General features: G+C 41.4%; 1 protein-coding gene, 1 long non-coding RNA gene and 1 pseudogene across 6 annotated transcripts in view; 1 reads left to right on the top strand and 2 right to left on the bottom strand.

Moving 5' to 3' along the window:
* ALDH1L1 (aldehyde dehydrogenase 1 family member L1) overlaps positions 1 to 16725 on the bottom strand; it is a 77880-nt gene that overhangs the window by 52664 nt on the left and 8491 nt on the right. For 4 of the 5 annotated variants that reach the window (XM_024244023.3, XM_054550247.2, NM_001131999.1 and 1 more), the window contains 3 exon segments: positions 4977 to 5126; positions 2490 to 2724; positions 1426 to 1591 (listed from right to left, as the gene is read on the bottom strand). In XM_024244023.3, coding sequence (XP_024099791.2) covers positions 1426 to 1591; positions 2490 to 2724; positions 4977 to 5103 — 528 coding nt within the window. In that variant the 5' untranslated portion in view covers positions 5104 to 5126. 5 annotated transcript variants of the gene reach the window in all.
* LOC129058443 (uncharacterized) lies at positions 958 to 14754 on the top strand. The gene is made up of 3 exons (XR_008523545.2): positions 958 to 1833; positions 13493 to 13645; positions 14035 to 14754. It is a non-coding gene; the product is annotated as an uncharacterized LOC129058443 (long non-coding RNA).
* On the bottom strand, positions 4379 to 4565 carry LOC112132952 (U1 spliceosomal RNA; annotated as a pseudogene).

Raw genomic sequence — 16725 nt, 5'->3', positions numbered from 1 at the left:
AAGTAGTTTCTCTGTGACAGGAAAGAGGAAGGTGGTGGGAAAGGAATCACGGGAGAGGGAGAAGGAGAGCCAAGGAACCTGGGCCCACGTGAGTAAGAGCCTGAGAGAAGAGACCGGGAGGTGTCAAGAATGGGAAGTGAGCAGGTGTCAGAGCATCTGAAGCAGGGCTGCCCGATGGAGTCCTCTGTGGTGATGGATGAATTCCAAGTCTATACAGTCCAACACGGTGGCCAGGGGACTCAGAATGTGGCTGAGACTGAAGAACTGAATTTTTCAGTATAATTCATTTTAATTAATTTAATAGCTGCATGTTACCAGTGGCTGCCTTGTTGGACAGTGCAGCTTCAAGGAGTATTTGAGTTGCTTGCCTTGGGAAGCACAGGTAAGCCCCTTCTCTGTAAATCTCCAGCAACTCTACTTTGTTCACTATTTTTGTGAGTTGGTCAATCCGTGGGGAAGACAGGTTTAACACAACTGAAAAATAAAAGGCAATGGCCAGGAGCTGAGGAGGATGAGGGGACGGTGGACACCACAGCTGCTCTTCCTGCTGAGCCCAAACAGCAAGGGCTCCCCAGGGCCTCCTTCCCTCCTGCTGCATGCCTGGAGAGCACCTCTGCCTCTGGCCGTCCCTGCCAGCCCACCCTCGGGCAGGGGCAAGCAGCCCTCACATATGATCCCCAGGTCCCTCCTGCAGCTGTGGGCTCAGGCCCATAGCCCGCCACCCTGCCTCTCAGCAGTATCAGCTGCCCAGGTGACTGAGCCACCCTGCCGCTCAGGCCATGTGACCACAGGTCACGGTCTTCCCAGCAGGAAGCACGTGACTGAGACAGCCTATCAGAGCACTCCATCACCCCAGCTGGTGATTGGCTCATGAGGATCACATGATCCCCAAACTGGCCAATCAGAATCTCCCCTGATTTGTGATTGATGAATTCTGGGAGAAAAAGTGTTTCTCTTCCCCTGGAATCAAGAATTAGAATTCTTGAGCTATAGTGGCTATCTTTCCTCTAATTCAGGGCAGCCAAACTGAGAATGAAGCTAATCACACAGAGAAAAGCAGAATCAACGAGTGAAGGAGAGAGAAATAGAATCCTAACGATGTCATAGTTGAAGCTCCTGGATTCAGCAGGGCGTGACCCAGTCCCTGCCTTTAGCCTTGTCTATTGAACGGGCCCCAAAATGTCCCCTTTTTGCCAAACGCTTTTTGAGTTGGGTTCTGTCCGTTGTGAGCAAGAGTCCCTCCTAACACAATACACTGTTTGTCCTAATCCTGCCTCTGAAACCTTGAAGTGAGAGCTGCTCTCCCTCCAGAATCCTGAATTTGGGGAACAGATTCCTGGCCTCCAGGAGCGGTGGGCTGGGTCTAGGGAGGATGCTTGAGGGTGCGTCGGGGCGGGCAGGGCGCGGCCGGTTCCAGGCCCTCACCATCCCTTTGATGCCTTCCGGGAAGAGGAAGCGGTTGTACAGCGTGCTCACGGTATCGTCCGGGAGCACCTCACACTCCTTCTGCAGCAGCAGGTCTCCAGTGTCCAGACCATCGTCCGCCCAGAAGATGGAAAACCCCCCTTTCTTATCTCCGTGAATGAGGGTCCTAGGAAGCAGAAGAGTGAAACCTGGAGTCCGCGACGAAGGGCCACGGAGGATGCCCTGGGTACAGGCCCGTGGACCTGCCACCCTCCAGGAGGCCCTTCTTCCCAGGGGTAGGACTGACACCGACTCCGGCGGGAAACGGAAGAAGGAAAACAGCATGTATTGATAACAACCATGGGCCAGGAATTGTGCTAAAAGCTCTATGTGCCTTATGTAACTGAGTCCTCACAGCAGGGATAACAGGTATACTCGGTTTACAGATAGGGAAACTAAGGCCCAGAAAAGTGAAGTGACACCCACAAAGATCAGAGAGCCTGAATCCCAACAGACCAGTCTGACTACAAATCCACTCTCTTTTCTCAACTCAAATGTCTTCCCTCTTTGACCACCCATCTGCCTTGTCACCCCATTTGTTGTCTTCTTGGGAATTCTGTCACCTCAGACTACCTTGTGGAGGCCATCCTTTGTTCCATCTTTATCTCTTTCTACAAAGTGTGCTGCCCAGAGCAGCGGTAGTGGAAGTTAGAGTAGGACCCCCAGCCCACCGCCTGGGGAGGCACCCTGGCCCCTGCGCCTGCTGGTGCCCTCTCTGTCCCTGCGCCTTCTGGTGCCCTCTCTGTCTCAGCTGGGGGATGAGAACACTGACAGTGCCAGCTTCTCCGATAACTGTGGGAATGCAGAGTGCTTAGCAACACCTGCTCCCAGTGCTCTAGAGCCTTCACTCATCGATAACGTTGCACAGCCTGTTCTGTGGCTGACATCTGGCAGCCACAGGACGGGCACCTGCATGATGCCCACTCTGCAGCCCTAGAAATGCTTTGGGCTAATGGAAAGTGACAAGTCAGGCTGAGGCAGGGACATGTATGGGGATGGCCCCCTGTGTTTTTGCCCCATCTCACCAGTTGATGGCCGAGGCCCCTCGGTGCCTAGGGAGCAGTGATGGGTGATAGATGATGGAGCCATGCTGGGGAGCATTGATTATCTCCATGGGGATGAACTGGCTGCAGAAGGGCAGGACGTTGAGCTCGGCCCCCAAAGCCTGGTATTTTGCCACCACATCAGGCAAAGCCTGTCCTTTTGCACGCCACCGGGAGAACTTGAATACTGGCACTCCATCCTTCTCAGCTTCCAGACCTGTGGGACAGTGGATAAGAAACTGGCCCCTCTCTATCACCCACCCACACGCAGCCACCTCTGCCTTCCCAGCAGAGTGGCTCATAGGCCTTCTCTCCATTCCTGCCCCCTCACCCACACCCCAGCCAGGCTCCACTGGGCAACACCGACAGACGCACCAGCCAAGCATGAGGCTCTGGGGACTGCCGTGCCTGCACTCTGACTTCTAATGAACCCCAGGACCTCTGAGTGCCTCCCTCTTCCAGACCCCAGATGGCGACCTCTGCCCTCGCTCCTCTCCTGAGGCCTTGCCATTCCCATCACTGAGTTACTGTCTTCCAGCCCCCTCTACTGCTCACTCTGTGATGGGGACTGCCCCCCTGCAGATGGCATTTCTGCTTTGCCAGCTGTTCCCTGATGAAGGAAGAAGGGGAAGAAGGGCAACAGGGCATCCTCACTCCTTTCTGTCCAGTGGGTTCCTGTCCTGTGAGCCTCCTCCAGCCCAGCTTCTTCATCCCAGTCACAGTCGTTCCTTCTCAGAGCTATGGCTAAATCAGTTTTTCCATCATCTGCAGAACTAGCCTCAATATGCACACATACACACACACACACACACACACACACACACACACACACACCCCAGAGGACCAGATACAGCCTGAAGGTCCCCTCCTCTTGCCCCGTCACCAGCACACCCTCCTCAAAGGTCTGGATTACAGGCCCAAGCTCCCAAGTTTTTGTAGTTAAAGCTTCTGCCTTTATCTCAGCCTTAGAGTGGGCAGCTGCTTCCTACAGTCACTGTCCCCAATAATTTTGGGCTCTCTGCTTTCTACTCTTCAATACCCAAGGAACACTTCTTTGTATTCAGTTCTCTGTTAGAGCCTCTGGTGTGATGTTTGGGCCCTGACTGGACTGGCTCTCCTCTCCGGCCTCCTCCTCTGTCACTCTGTCCTGGTGTCTGGTAGTTTTGAGAGAGGGTGGGATGTGATGTCAGCAGATTGGACTGCACTTGCAAAAGCTGTCCCACAGTGACCAGAGAAATACTGCTGCAGGACATCTGAGATCAAGGTCAAGTAGGAGTCCCAGCCAGGCCTGGTCTGGGTCCAGGGTCAGCAGCTGGGGTCAGTGGTCACTTAGTGGCTGGGTGTAGGACCCAGGCTGTGGTGGGGTCAGGGTATGTCATGGGTCACTTGTGGTCAGGTCCAAGACTGAAGCCTGGCTGGCATTGGGTGTTGGGTGTTGGAGCTGATTCTAGGGCCAGGCTGCAGCTTCCCCACTGAGGGAGACTGGCTGTTCCTTAACAAACCACACCTCTGTGCCCGGCCAGGCCTACAAGCCCCCTTTCCTAATCCTGGCCTTCTATCCTTAAGCCCTGCCCCACAGTCTGCAGCAGGCCTGAGAAGGACCAGTCAGTGTTCCTAGAGGGTGTATTCATCTAAGCTGAGGCCCCTGCATCCTGTCTGCTCAGGTTCCCAGCTCAAAGGCAGTGGCCCAGACCCGTGATTCTCAAAATGTGCTTCTCCTAGTACCAGAGACACCAGTATCTCCCAGGAACTTGTCCCAGGTTAAAAATTTCACCTAATTCTGACTTTGCCACCCCATTCTGAATCAGAAACTCCCAAGGTGGGCTCAGTATTCTCTGTGTTTTTTCTTTTCTTTTTAAAAATTAAAATGCCAGGGGAGAGTGCAAATGCAATTCCCCATTACCACAAATTATGCAGTCGAGTTTCCCAGATTTGGGGAAATTGCAGGGATCAGCACATCCAGAGTACAATGGAGAAGGCCTCCAGAGTACAATGGAGAAGACTCACCCTGGGAAAACCACCTTCGTGATCATGGTCTCTCCCCTGCCAGGTAAGTAGAGCACTGTGTGTTTTGACGGCAGCCCCAACAATGGTGATGCCGCGCATGCCCACCTTTCAGAACATGGACCCCCAGTTCAGAACATGGAGACCTTCCCAAGCATGGGTGCTGGGTCAGAGAAGCTCTGTGTGGGAACTGGGACCAGGCTGGGCTTCTCTATAGCCCTTCTCCAGGACCCTAACGCCACCTCATGATCAGGTGGGGAGGGGATCTCCACTTTATTCCAGGAAAGCCTACCTTGAAGCCTGTTGGCACTGGAGCAGGATTCAAGGTAGACCACTTATTGCTGCCTCCCAGCTAGAGCACAGGCCCTGCAGACTTCTGCTCCCAGACTCCCACCCACTGCTTCCCTTCTACCTGGATGGGCGGGCTGCCCTCCATCAGCTTCCCTGCTCCATTGGCTCACTCACCCAGGGGGTCGGCCTTTCCATCCTTGTCTGGAACAGTGAACACACCCACCACTTCATGGCCCTCCTTCCTCAGGTGGCAGTAAACTTCCTGGCCAAACAGGCTCTGTCCAATCACTGCAATCTTCATGGCAGCAGGAGGGTTGGAAGGACCTGGAGAAGGAATAAGGCAGCAATTAGACAGAGATTGCTCAGAGAAGCCAGCCCTGGTTCAAGACAGGACAGTTCATGGCACCTGGCCTGCTCTACCGTAGTCCCCTCTGTGGCTGTGTGGGTGGCAGGCCACTGAGGGGAGACTGCCACTGTAAGAGAGACCAGAGGAAACATGTACACATGATCCAATGGATCCCTAATGTCAGAATATTCAATGCCACAGCAGGTGAGCTGGAAATGGATTGTAGAATTAGGGGATTTCTTTTTGAAACCTTCCAAACTGGCATGGAATGTTGGGTGTCAAGATGTTTGATATGTATTTGAGCATATTTCTGTAACTAACCAGTTCTATGGCCTTGGTCAAGTCACACTTGTTCAGGAGAAAGATGCCACATCTCTCAAATGGCTTTCAGCCTACAAATTAGGCTTATTCCTCTGAGCCAGGAGTCACAAAAGGAGCAAAGGGAGTCCCCACCAAAGGGGCTGTCCAGCTGAGCTGCAACAGAAAAGGGGCCTGGGTGGGCAGGCCTGAGGATGAAGGTGGTGGAAAGTGGAATGGGATTCCACTAAGGAAGATGTGTAGAATGAAGCCTAGCTAATCATGCACATTCTCCAAAGACTGGTCATTCATTCACCTCAGGCATATCTGTAAAACCTAAACTATTATTCACTTAATACAGTTCTTTAAATTGTCCATTTACCAAAATAAGAATTTTTTTGGAAAATATTATTAAAGTAATGTATGCTTCGTACATACAGAAAGTGCACAAATCATAGATGTGTAGCTCAATGATTTTCACAAACCAAACACACCACTGTCAACACCACCAGAAAGAGAAAAACTCTAGGAGCTCCTTGAGCCTCTTCTAGTCACTATACTCACTAAGAATGATGGGACTTCTAACAGCATCAAATGGTTTTGCTTGATATATATATCTCCTTTATATGTATTCATTTTACATAAATGGAATCATGCAGTGTTTTGCAGATTTTCTCCCTCAACATTATCTTTGTGGTTGCATGTAGTTGTACTGAGTTTATTCTCATTGCTGCAGAGTATTTTGATATGTGGATGACCTGTAGTTCATTTATTCATTCTATTGTTAATGGAATTTGGGTAGTTACCAGTTTAAAGGTATTACAAATAGGACGCTACAAAGATTCTTGCACATGGTCTTCATGGTACATATGTACACATCTCTGTCAGGTATGTACTTAGGGTGGAATTCCTGGGTCATAGGTGTGAAAATTTCCAGCTTTAACAGATGCTGCCAGTTTTCCAGAGTGGTTGTATCAGTTTCCACTTCCATGTGCTCTCCATCTTGGCTTGTGTCTTCATTTTAGCTCTTTTCCTAACATGAAATACAGCTGTCTCATTGGGGTTTAATTTGCAATTCCCTGAAGACCAATGAAGTCGAGTGCCTTTTCCTATGTTTCTTGGCTATTTGGATATCCTTTTGTGGGAATCATCTCTTCAAATCTTTTGCCTGATTTTTTCCATTGGGTGGTTTTATTCTTATTGAAAGGGAGTTTTTTTGTATTGTTGCTCTGTTTTGTTTTTTAATCATCTAGACTATGAGTTCTTTGTCAGATATGTGTATGGAAAATATCTTCCCTAATTCCGTAGCTTGCCTTTTTCATCCTCGTATAATGTCTTTCGATGAACAGATGTTCTTAAACTTAATATAGTACATTTTATCAAACATTTCCTTTATGTTCAGTAGTTCTTGTATTCTATTTAAAAAATCTTTGCCTACTCCAAGTTCATGAAGATGTTCTCCTTGTCGTTCAAGATCTTTATTGTTTTGCCTTTTACGTTAGATGTGCAATCCCTCTGGAACTGATTTTTTCATACAATGTAAGGTAGAAGTCCAGAATTTTTTTTCCATATGTATATAAAATTAACCCAGCACTAGTCACTGAAAAGACATTTCTTCATTGAAAAGGATCATACATGTATACATCTATCTTTGAACCTTTGGTCAGTTTGTCTATCTTTGCATTTAGTATAGCTTAAAAATGTTTTTTGTTGTAGTGGTGAAGATACATAACCTAAAGCTTTATTGTAGCTGATCTACCTAGTAGTTGTGAAGTGGTGTTTCATTGTGGTTTTGATTTGTATTTTCCTATTGAATCATGATGTTAAACATCTTTTCATGTGCTTTTTGGCCATTTGTATACCTTCTTTGGAGAAATGTTTATTCGAGTTTTGACCCATTTTAAAAATTGGTTTGTCTTTTTTGTTGCTAGCATATAGAAATACAATTGATTTTGTACATTGATATTGTATTAACCAGCACCTTAATTGCTTCACATATAAATTTTCATACTGTGTAGATTCTTTGTGGTTTTCTAAGTATATAATCATGTTATGATGTTGCTTTTAATTCTTTCTTTCCAATCCTGAAGTCTTTCATTTCATTTACTTTCTTATTGCACTTGCCAATATATCCACTACAATATTGAATACAGATGGTGATAGTAGTTCCTGTCTCATTCCTGTGACCTTGGTAAGAAACCATTCAATATTTGACCATTGGTTAGCTTTGGGGAATTTTGGTAGATAGACTAGCATATTATGAAAGTTGTCTTATTAATATATTTCTGGCTGCCAATCATGACAAGGAGTTGACGTTTACCAAATGTTCTTCCTATAGGTCATGAGATTTTTATCTTATTGTGGTGGATCATAATGATTGATTTTTAAATGTTAAGCCACCTTTGCATCCTTGGAATGAATACCACTTGACCATGATGTATTGCCTTTCTATATATCTCTGAATTTGAAGAGCTAGTATTTTATTTGTTTTTAAATCTACGCTTGTAAGAAATATTGATGTGAACCAGTCCCAGTTGCTCATGACTTCAACCCCAGCACTTTGGGAGGCTGAGGTGGGCAGATTTCTAGAGGCCAGGAGTTCAAGACCAGCCTGGGCAACATGGTGAGACCCCATCTCTACAAAAACAGAAAAATAGCTGGACATGGTAGTGTGTGCCTGTAGTCCCAGCTACTTGGGAGGCTGAGGCAGGAGAATCACTTGAGTCTGGGAGGTTGAGACTGGAGTGAGCTGAGACCCCACCACTACACTGCAGCCTGTGCAACAGAGTGAGACTATGTCTCAAAAAAAAAAAAAAAAAAAAAGGCAAGGCAAGGCCGGGCGGGGCGGGGCAGGGCGGGGTGAGGCAGAAAAGAAATATTGATGTGTCAAATACTTCCTTGTAACAAATGTCCTGTTCAGGTTTTGGTGTAGCTTTCTCTTTCTTTCAACTTCTATTTTAGAAACGGGGGTGCAGGTGCAGGTTTGATATATGAATATATTGCACCCAGGTAGTAAGCACAGTACCCAACAGAGTTTTTTCGACCCATTCCCCTACTCCCTCTAGCGGTCTACAGTGTCTGTTGTTCCCATTTTATGTGCATGTGTGCTCAATGTTGAGCTCCCACTTACAAGTGAGAACATGCAATATCTGGTTTTCTGTTTCTGCCTTAATTCACTTAGGATTATGGCCTCTAGTCCACCCATGTTGCTGCAAAAGACATGCTTTCGCTCTTTTTATGGTTGTGTAATATTCCATGGTGTATATGTACCACATTTTATTTATCCAGTCCACCATTGTTGGGCACCTAAGTTGATTCCCTGTCACTGCTGTTGTGAATAGTCCAACGACGAACATACGAGTGCATGTGTCTTTTTCATATAATGATCTATTTTCCTTTGGGTATATACCCAGTAATGGGATTGCTGGGCAGGATGGTAGTTCTAAGTTCTTTAAGAAATCTCTAAACTTTTCTTTAAGAAACTTCCACAGTGGCTGAACTAGTTTACATGCCCACCAACAGCGTATAAGCGTTGTTTTCTCTATAGCCTCACCAGCACTGTTGTTTATTGACTTTTTAGTAATAGCCATTCTGACCAGTGTAAGATGGTATCTCACTGTGATTTTGATTTGCATTTCTCTAATGATTAGTGATGAGGAACATTTTAATATTTTTGTTGGCTGCTTGTATGTGTTTTTTTGGGGAAGTGTCTTGTTCATGTCCTTTGCCCATTTTTTATTGGGGTTATTTGTTTTTTGCTTATGGAAGGGATGTTGGATTTTATCCAAAGCTTTTTCTGTATCTATTGAGATGATCATATAGCTTTTGCTTTTAATTCTGTTTATGTGGTGAATCACATTTATTGATTTGTGTATGTTAAACCAGCCTTGCATCCCAAGAATAAAGCCTACTTAAGCATAGTATATTAACTTTTTGATGTGCTGCTGGATTTAGTTTGCTAGTATTTTGTTGAGGACTTTTGTGTCTATGTTCATCAGGGATATTGGCCTGAAGTTTTATTTTTTTGTTATGTCTCTGCCAGATTTTGGTATTAGGCAGATGCTGGCTTCACAGAGTGAGTTAGGTAGGATCCCCTCCTTTTCAATTTTTTTGTAATACTTTCAATAGGATTGGTGTCATTACTTATTTGTATGTCTGGTATAATTCAGCGTGAATCCATCTGGCTCTGAGCTTTCCTTGGTTGGTAGTTTTTTTCATTACTGATTCAGTTTCAGAGCTCAGTATTGGTCTATTCAGCATTTCAATCTTTTCCTACTTCAGTCTCGGGAGATTGTGTGTTTCCAGGAATTTATCCATTTCCTTTAGATTTTCTCATTTGTGTGCATATATTTTTTCACAGTATTCTCTAAGAATCTTTTCTAATTTCTGTGGATTGGTTGTAATGTCATCTTTGCCATTTCTGATTATACTTATTTGGATCTTCTCTTTTTGTGTGTTAATGTAGCTAATGGTCTATTGATCTTGTTTATTTTTATTTTTTTGAAAAATCAACTCTTGGTTTCATTGATCTTTTGTATGGATTTTTGCATCTCAATTTCATTCAGCTTTCTAATTTTTACTTCTTTTCTTTGACTGGCTTTGGGGTTGGTTTGTTCTTTTTTTCTAGTTCCTTTAGGTGAAGTTAGTTTGTTAATTTGAGATCTTCCTATCTTCTCGATGAAGCCATTTAGTGCTATAAACTTTCCTCTTAACACTGCTTTAGCAGCATCTCAGAGATTCTGGCAAGAGGTTCTCCATATTCAGGGTTTCTTCTACTTTAAACTGCACCCCTCCTCCTTCTCCACCGGTTCAAAAACTGCTCCAACCAGTCAGACCTCCTCTGCCATTCTCCCTCTCTGGGAAGTGGCCAGGGTTAAAGGCATTGCTCATATTCAAGTCCCCTTCTCCATGTCTGATTTGTGGCATATAGAACAGCTTCTGGGATCTTTCTCTAAAAATCCCTCTCATTATCACAGGGAATTCCTGCACATAACTCAATCCTTTAATTTAACTTGGCATAACATTTATATAATTCCAACCTCCACTCTTACCCTTAATAAAAAAGAGTGCTCAGCTTAATTAAAATGGATATCCAAGAAAGGATATTCAAAAGGCCTTTATGTTTTTCTTTTCATAAATCTTGTTTTCCTGAAAAAAGTTTTTTTCTCAGTCAAAATTACATTTCTCCATGCTGTCTTGCCACTTTTAGTGCATGTTTACAGAAACTTAACAATGTCTTTATTAATAATTTTATTGTAAAATTTCATAAACCATGTTTTTCAAAATAAATTTATATCAAATCCAGGTTCCCAAAAATGCTAATAGTTAAGTATGTCAATGTACTAAATAAATCATTCACTTGTATCCATGGGGAAAATTTAATATTACTGCCCTTCACAGTGAAAAAAAAATCTTTCATTTAAAAAATTAAATTTAAAAATGTTACATAAGTTGGCACTTCAGTAGTGTATACACTAGCATTAGTTTATACACTACTTTTGCCACTGGGGAATTCAAGTTAAAATGTCCCTCTGTCATATAGCTCTAAAATACATCTTTCATTCATAATTTCTGCTCATATAATTAAATAGTTTGGGTCATTTTCATTTATACTATAAAACAAAAGCAAACTAGTCCAGTTTAATTTTTTATACTTAAAATACTGCACATTTTCTATATATGAGTCATTCAGATTAGTAACTACATAGGTTCAGTCAAATCCAACCATAAATTCAAGTTATTATACTATATAAGCCTATAAAATACATAGAAGTATTATTACTTTGCCTTTATAACAAAACCCAAGAGTCTGTTTCAATGTATAAATTCAGCATTTAAGCAAAAAGATTTTAGTTCCCAAAGTTCTAAAACAATGACAAAACAATAAGGAAAAAAGGAACCAGGGCTTAGTGCCGCGTATTTTTCCCTTGGGGTTGTAAGGTAGTCTCCTTCTTTTCAGAACACTTTATTATATTTCACTTATAGACCTAACTTTCTGTGTTGAAGTATAAGTCTCATGCTGAAGCTCTAACCTAAAAAGGCAAAAAAAGTTGTCTTCATTGTACAAACATATTCATCGCTTTAACAAGATAATAAGGGAACAAAATTTAGAATGCAAGCTAAGTAAGAATGCTATCTCTATAAACATGTCCCTAAGATAAACCATAATTGGCAGCTAATTTACCTGTCTAGAAAATCTCAGTTCCCACCAGTAAAAATATCCTCAGTGGCTAGTGCACCTTAAGAAAAATCTGGCATACTAAATAAATAATGTTCACGTGGGAGCCAGAAGCTGGGTAAGCCTTGCCTTTAGACTCCTCTGTGACTACAACAATAAAGCCAGCACTTTTAAAACTAGGAAGCCTTCACTTGTCAGTATCATAAAGAGTATTGCCCAACTAAACTTTGCTCCCACCTGTTCAGTAGTTACTTATTTCTACCTAAGCACTCACCTTGCGATTTTACCCAAGTGTTTAAAATTGAAAAAACAGCATTATATTTCAGAGCTACTTCGCCCAAATTACAAAATGAGTCAGTGTTTTTCGTTTCAAGTCACACACAAAAAAACTTAACACATTTTACATTGAAGTTAAAAATTGCTAAAAGTTACCATTATAACATGTAATTAAAACTGCTAAGCATGGATTTGCATGCAAGGTGTATAAAAACAGTAAAAAGTGTTTTTAGTTAAAAATTATAAAAAGGCATAAAAATGTACATTTTGCTGAAGATAATAAATTGTCTTAAAATTAAATAAAATAAAGTGAAAGGTTTAAGCAAATTGTAAAAACATCATAAAAATTAATTCTGCAAAGAAAACTCTGTGTGTTAACACATTAACTAAACTCAAAAGGGTATTATATGTTCTTTTTTTCTGTAAATTAAACACTAAAATAAAAGCACCACAAGATTTTCTTAAAATGCTAATCTACTCTTTAGCAAAACTTGTCAAGGGTTATAATGGGCATATAAAAATCTCACTTCATGGTCAAACTCATTAAAATTAAATAAAATTATCTATAAGGTTTCATTAAAATTAAAGTTAACATTAATAGCAAACTAACGAAAGGGTAAAATTTAACTTTCTCTCTTAAACAAAATTTTCATATAATACAAAAGGCTAATAAATGGTTTTTGCTTTTCCAGATTGTTATCTCATCATTTTAGCAAAACAAAACAAACAGAAAAAAAACTTAACGGTAGTCTAAAATTCTATTTCATAATATCGAGGGTTTTAAATTTTAAACATATTTAACAGTCTTCCCCAAATCAAACTTTAGTCTCGAGGTTGTCTTTCCTAACCCCTGGCTTTTCGGTGCTGCACAAAACCCCTAAATCATCCAAAAAGAGGTAAACAGAATTATTTAGCAACATAAAATTTCCAAAATACTGTCTAATAGGTTATATTCTAAGGAATGATATTAACATATGTTCCAAAACTGTATGAGATGTCTAAGGTTCTTATGTCTAAATATGTGCTATTAATCACAATTAAAATTGTTATGTTGGGTTATTGTAAACCACAAAAATAACCAAATTTCTTTGTCAATTGTGTTTCTAACTGTATCCAAATTAGATTTTTTTTTTGTTATTTATAGACAATTTTTATTTTGTTTTAATTATCTTCAAAACATGGTTTATACTCAAGCTGTGAAACTTTAACAAGCGCTCTCAAAGGCAGGTTTCTCACAACAGCAACAACAACAACAAAACATACGGAACTCATGAAAAGCTAAAATGTTTATAAATATCAAGCAAAACAACAATTAAAAAAATGCACTAAACTAATAAAAAACAAAAACAAGTTTTTACCTTTTCCTTAGAATGCTGCTAATCTTTATCTTATTTTTCAGAGTCAAGAAAACTTGTCTTAAGCTAGCTACAGCCTTTAACAACTAAGTACACTCCTGTAAATAGAATTTAAAGCGTGTTTTTTCTCTTTGCCTAGTTCCTCTAGAATTTAAAAACTAGTTATAAGTGTTCTTAAAGGACAAACACTATAGTTGATTGCATCAGTGTAATAAGAATCTATTTTCTTTTGTAACAGAATACAATTGGAAAAACTGGTTATTTTCCCAAGGCTTTGACTGGAATGGTGTGCTCTCCTCTAAGGAATCAAACTTAAGAAGCCAATGAAACCCTTGGAAAACTGGCCTCATATTTTGTGTGCACAGTCCCTGTACAGGGTTTCTGATGTGTGGTAAGTAAAGAATGTCACTTTCTGACAGGCCAGGAACCCCAACTTATCTTAAAACCTCAAAAGACAAGGAATTCACCCAACTCATAAGTATTTAATGGTACAAATCCATGGCTGAGCTTGGCTTTAACAAGTCTTATCTCAAATTCCTTCTATATAACAAAGTTCCACCAAAGCAGATTTAAAAGGCCTATGTAGCAAATAATTATTATTGCTGCACTGTATACAAATAATTAAGCCAAGTATAATAAAGCCAATCAGTCCTATCATAAATTGTCTTTTAATAAAAATAGGAAACTGCAAAGTAAAAATTATGTTTCAAAAACTATAGCACACCTGTTGTTAAATTCTAGTCTTGCCTAATGTTTTTCAATTTTTATTATCTTTTACAGTTTAAATTATATCCGTTACAGAAATCAACTCCTGGATACATCACATTCAAGTCAAAGCCTAAAGAGCTGAGAAAGCAATCCCTAATAGCCCAAAAAAAGTCCTATTAATGTAAAAAAAAAAAAAATAAGAAATCTTAAGCTAAAAATCATAAAAGTTAAGTAACTAAGTAAAAATTGCTCATCTTACTCAGTCTCAACCCTACCTCACCAAATACTTTTTGTCGTTTCTACCTCTCCTTTTAAGCCAACTATTAAAACCTTTTTTAATGAAAATTATTTACTATGACACACTTGCGGGAATTGCTGTACTCACTCTACTATTTGCAGTAGGACTGTGAACCCTCAGAGTGGAATATCGGACAGAGAATCTCAATTACTGTAGCATTTTGCTTAATTATTATCCTCATAGCAGGAATAACAGTTACTAACAAAAAATAACACATGAGTCTTTCCAAACATGCACCTCTGCCTGTTATTAAAAAAAAAAAAAAAAAAAGTTGCTTCTGTCTCAACCAGTCGGGCCTAATAAAAAACGCTGCTGAAAAGCCTAGGACTAATGTTTTTACTCTGCCTAATTAACCTTTTTCAAAAATTTTTAACTGACAGAATCATGGCCATTTCACAACTACCCAAAAATATCTACAAATGGTGTTGCTCCTACAGTCAATCCAAGACCAAAAAACTCTCCACCCCCACATCAGAAGGAAGTAGCTAGAAAGAACGTCCCCTCTTGTCCTTTTATAACCATAGGGTCTGGAATGATAGAGCAGGAGCACTGTCATCTCAGACAAACACTGCCACTTTAAATTCCAGCTCCCTTTAGCCTCATGCATTTCAAGGAAATCACTTCTCTTCCAACTACAAGCAGCCAGAAAGAGCAGACAGTAAAACAGGATAAGACAGCTGGGACACAAAGGGAAGGAGGGGGGAAAGTATCTTGGGTAACTGCCAAACTTCACCCTCCTACAATGGGCCCCAGTAAAACAGTGAGCCTTAATAATAAGGAATAAGCACATTCCTTTTCCTTCAGGGGCACTAAGATAGGAAAGCTAAAAGCAGACTCTTGGCTGGGTGCGGGGGCTCACGCCTGTAATCCCAGCACTTTGGGAGGCCGAGGCGGGCGGATCACGAGGTAAGGAGATCAAGACCATCCTGGCTAACACGGTGAAACCCCGTCTGTACTAAAAGTACAAAAAATTAGCCAGGCGTGGTGGTGCATGCCTGTAGTCCCATCTACTCAGGAGGCTGAGGCAGGAGAATCGCTTGAACCTGGGAGGCGGAGGTTGCAGTGAGCCGAGATGGCGCCACTGCACTCCAGCCTAGCGACAGAGCAAGACTCTGTCTCAATAAATAAATAAATAAATAAGTAAAAGCAGACTCAGGGACTATACCTGCAGCTGCAGGAAAAATGTATGAAAACAGGCACACAACTCTCCCTCCCAGATAAGCACAACAAAGAGACACAGAAGCAGTCCAGGCCTCTGATAAACTCTCCCATCCGGAATCCTTAAAAACTCTTAGTCTGTAAGAGAGTGTGCCTCTGACCTAACTCGGCCAGAAGGCTCCTTTCACGTTGATTTTCTCTAAAATAAATGTCTTAACTGGCAAGCCAGCTTTTGTATTTCTTTCCTCTTTTTAAATTCTTACAGTTCTCACAGTAAGGAATGGAGAAAAATCCCCTTCTGTTTTTGGCAGGAGGCAAGGAAAGCAGTCATTTTTTTCTCAACAAATCTACCCTCATAGAAACTATTATACCAGAGCCTAAGTGAATGGACACCCAGGGCCTAACTAACCTAAGTGATGAGGAAAAACCCAAATCCAACCCCTCTAGCCTTTCTCATCACCTAAAAGGGGTAGGACTGAGAAACACTTGTGAAGGTCACAGCCCAGGGGTGCAGGCTCACTGAAACAGACCTAATTGTAGGACTGTAAAACACTTCCCCGCACCAAAACACCTTACCACTACATCCACAGGGCTCCAGTATAGTAACAAGGGGATTACGGATAAGAGAACTGCAAGCCAGAGCCTATTTAAGGAGTTTCTACGAAAACCCAAAGACAACAGGGTAGACAAAAACAAGAAGATGAAAAGAGAAAATTATATCCTCTGACACCCACAGCTATAGCAAATAGTAAACACATTGTAACTCCTAGACAGGTAAATATCAAACCTCACACTAAAAGCCTATCTGCCTCAGTACTTTTTACCCAATACATTATATCTGATTTTCCACAAAACAATTACAAGATATATAAAAGACAAAAACACAGTTTGCAAAGATGAAACAAGCACCTAAACCACAATCAGATATGGAAGCAATGTTGGAATTTTCAGATGGAAAATTTAAAACAATGATAATTAAAATGCTAAGAGCTCTAATGGAAAAATGTGGAGAACATATAAGAACAAATTGGTCATGTAAGCAGAGAGATGGAAATTAAGAAAAAAATTTTTAAAAGTCTAGAAATAAAAATCATGTGATCAATGCAAAGAATGTCTTTAATAGGTTTATCAATAGACTGGATACAACTGAGGAAATAATCAATGAGATGGATGAAATATCAATAGAAACTTCCCAAACTGAAATGCAAAGGGAAAAATAGAATAAAAAAGACAAAACAATATCCAAGAATGGTGGAACAATTGCAGTAGGTGTAAATCCTTGTAATAGGGATATCAGATGGAATAAA

The sequence above is a fragment of the Pongo abelii genome, chromosome 2, assembly GCF_028885655.2.
Source record: "Pongo abelii isolate AG06213 chromosome 2, NHGRI_mPonAbe1-v2.0_pri, whole genome shotgun sequence".
Classification (NCBI taxonomy): domain Eukaryota; kingdom Metazoa; phylum Chordata; class Mammalia; order Primates; family Hominidae; genus Pongo; species Pongo abelii.
The sequence above is the reverse complement of the archived record's forward strand: the minus strand, read 5'-3'. Positions and strand labels throughout refer to the sequence as shown.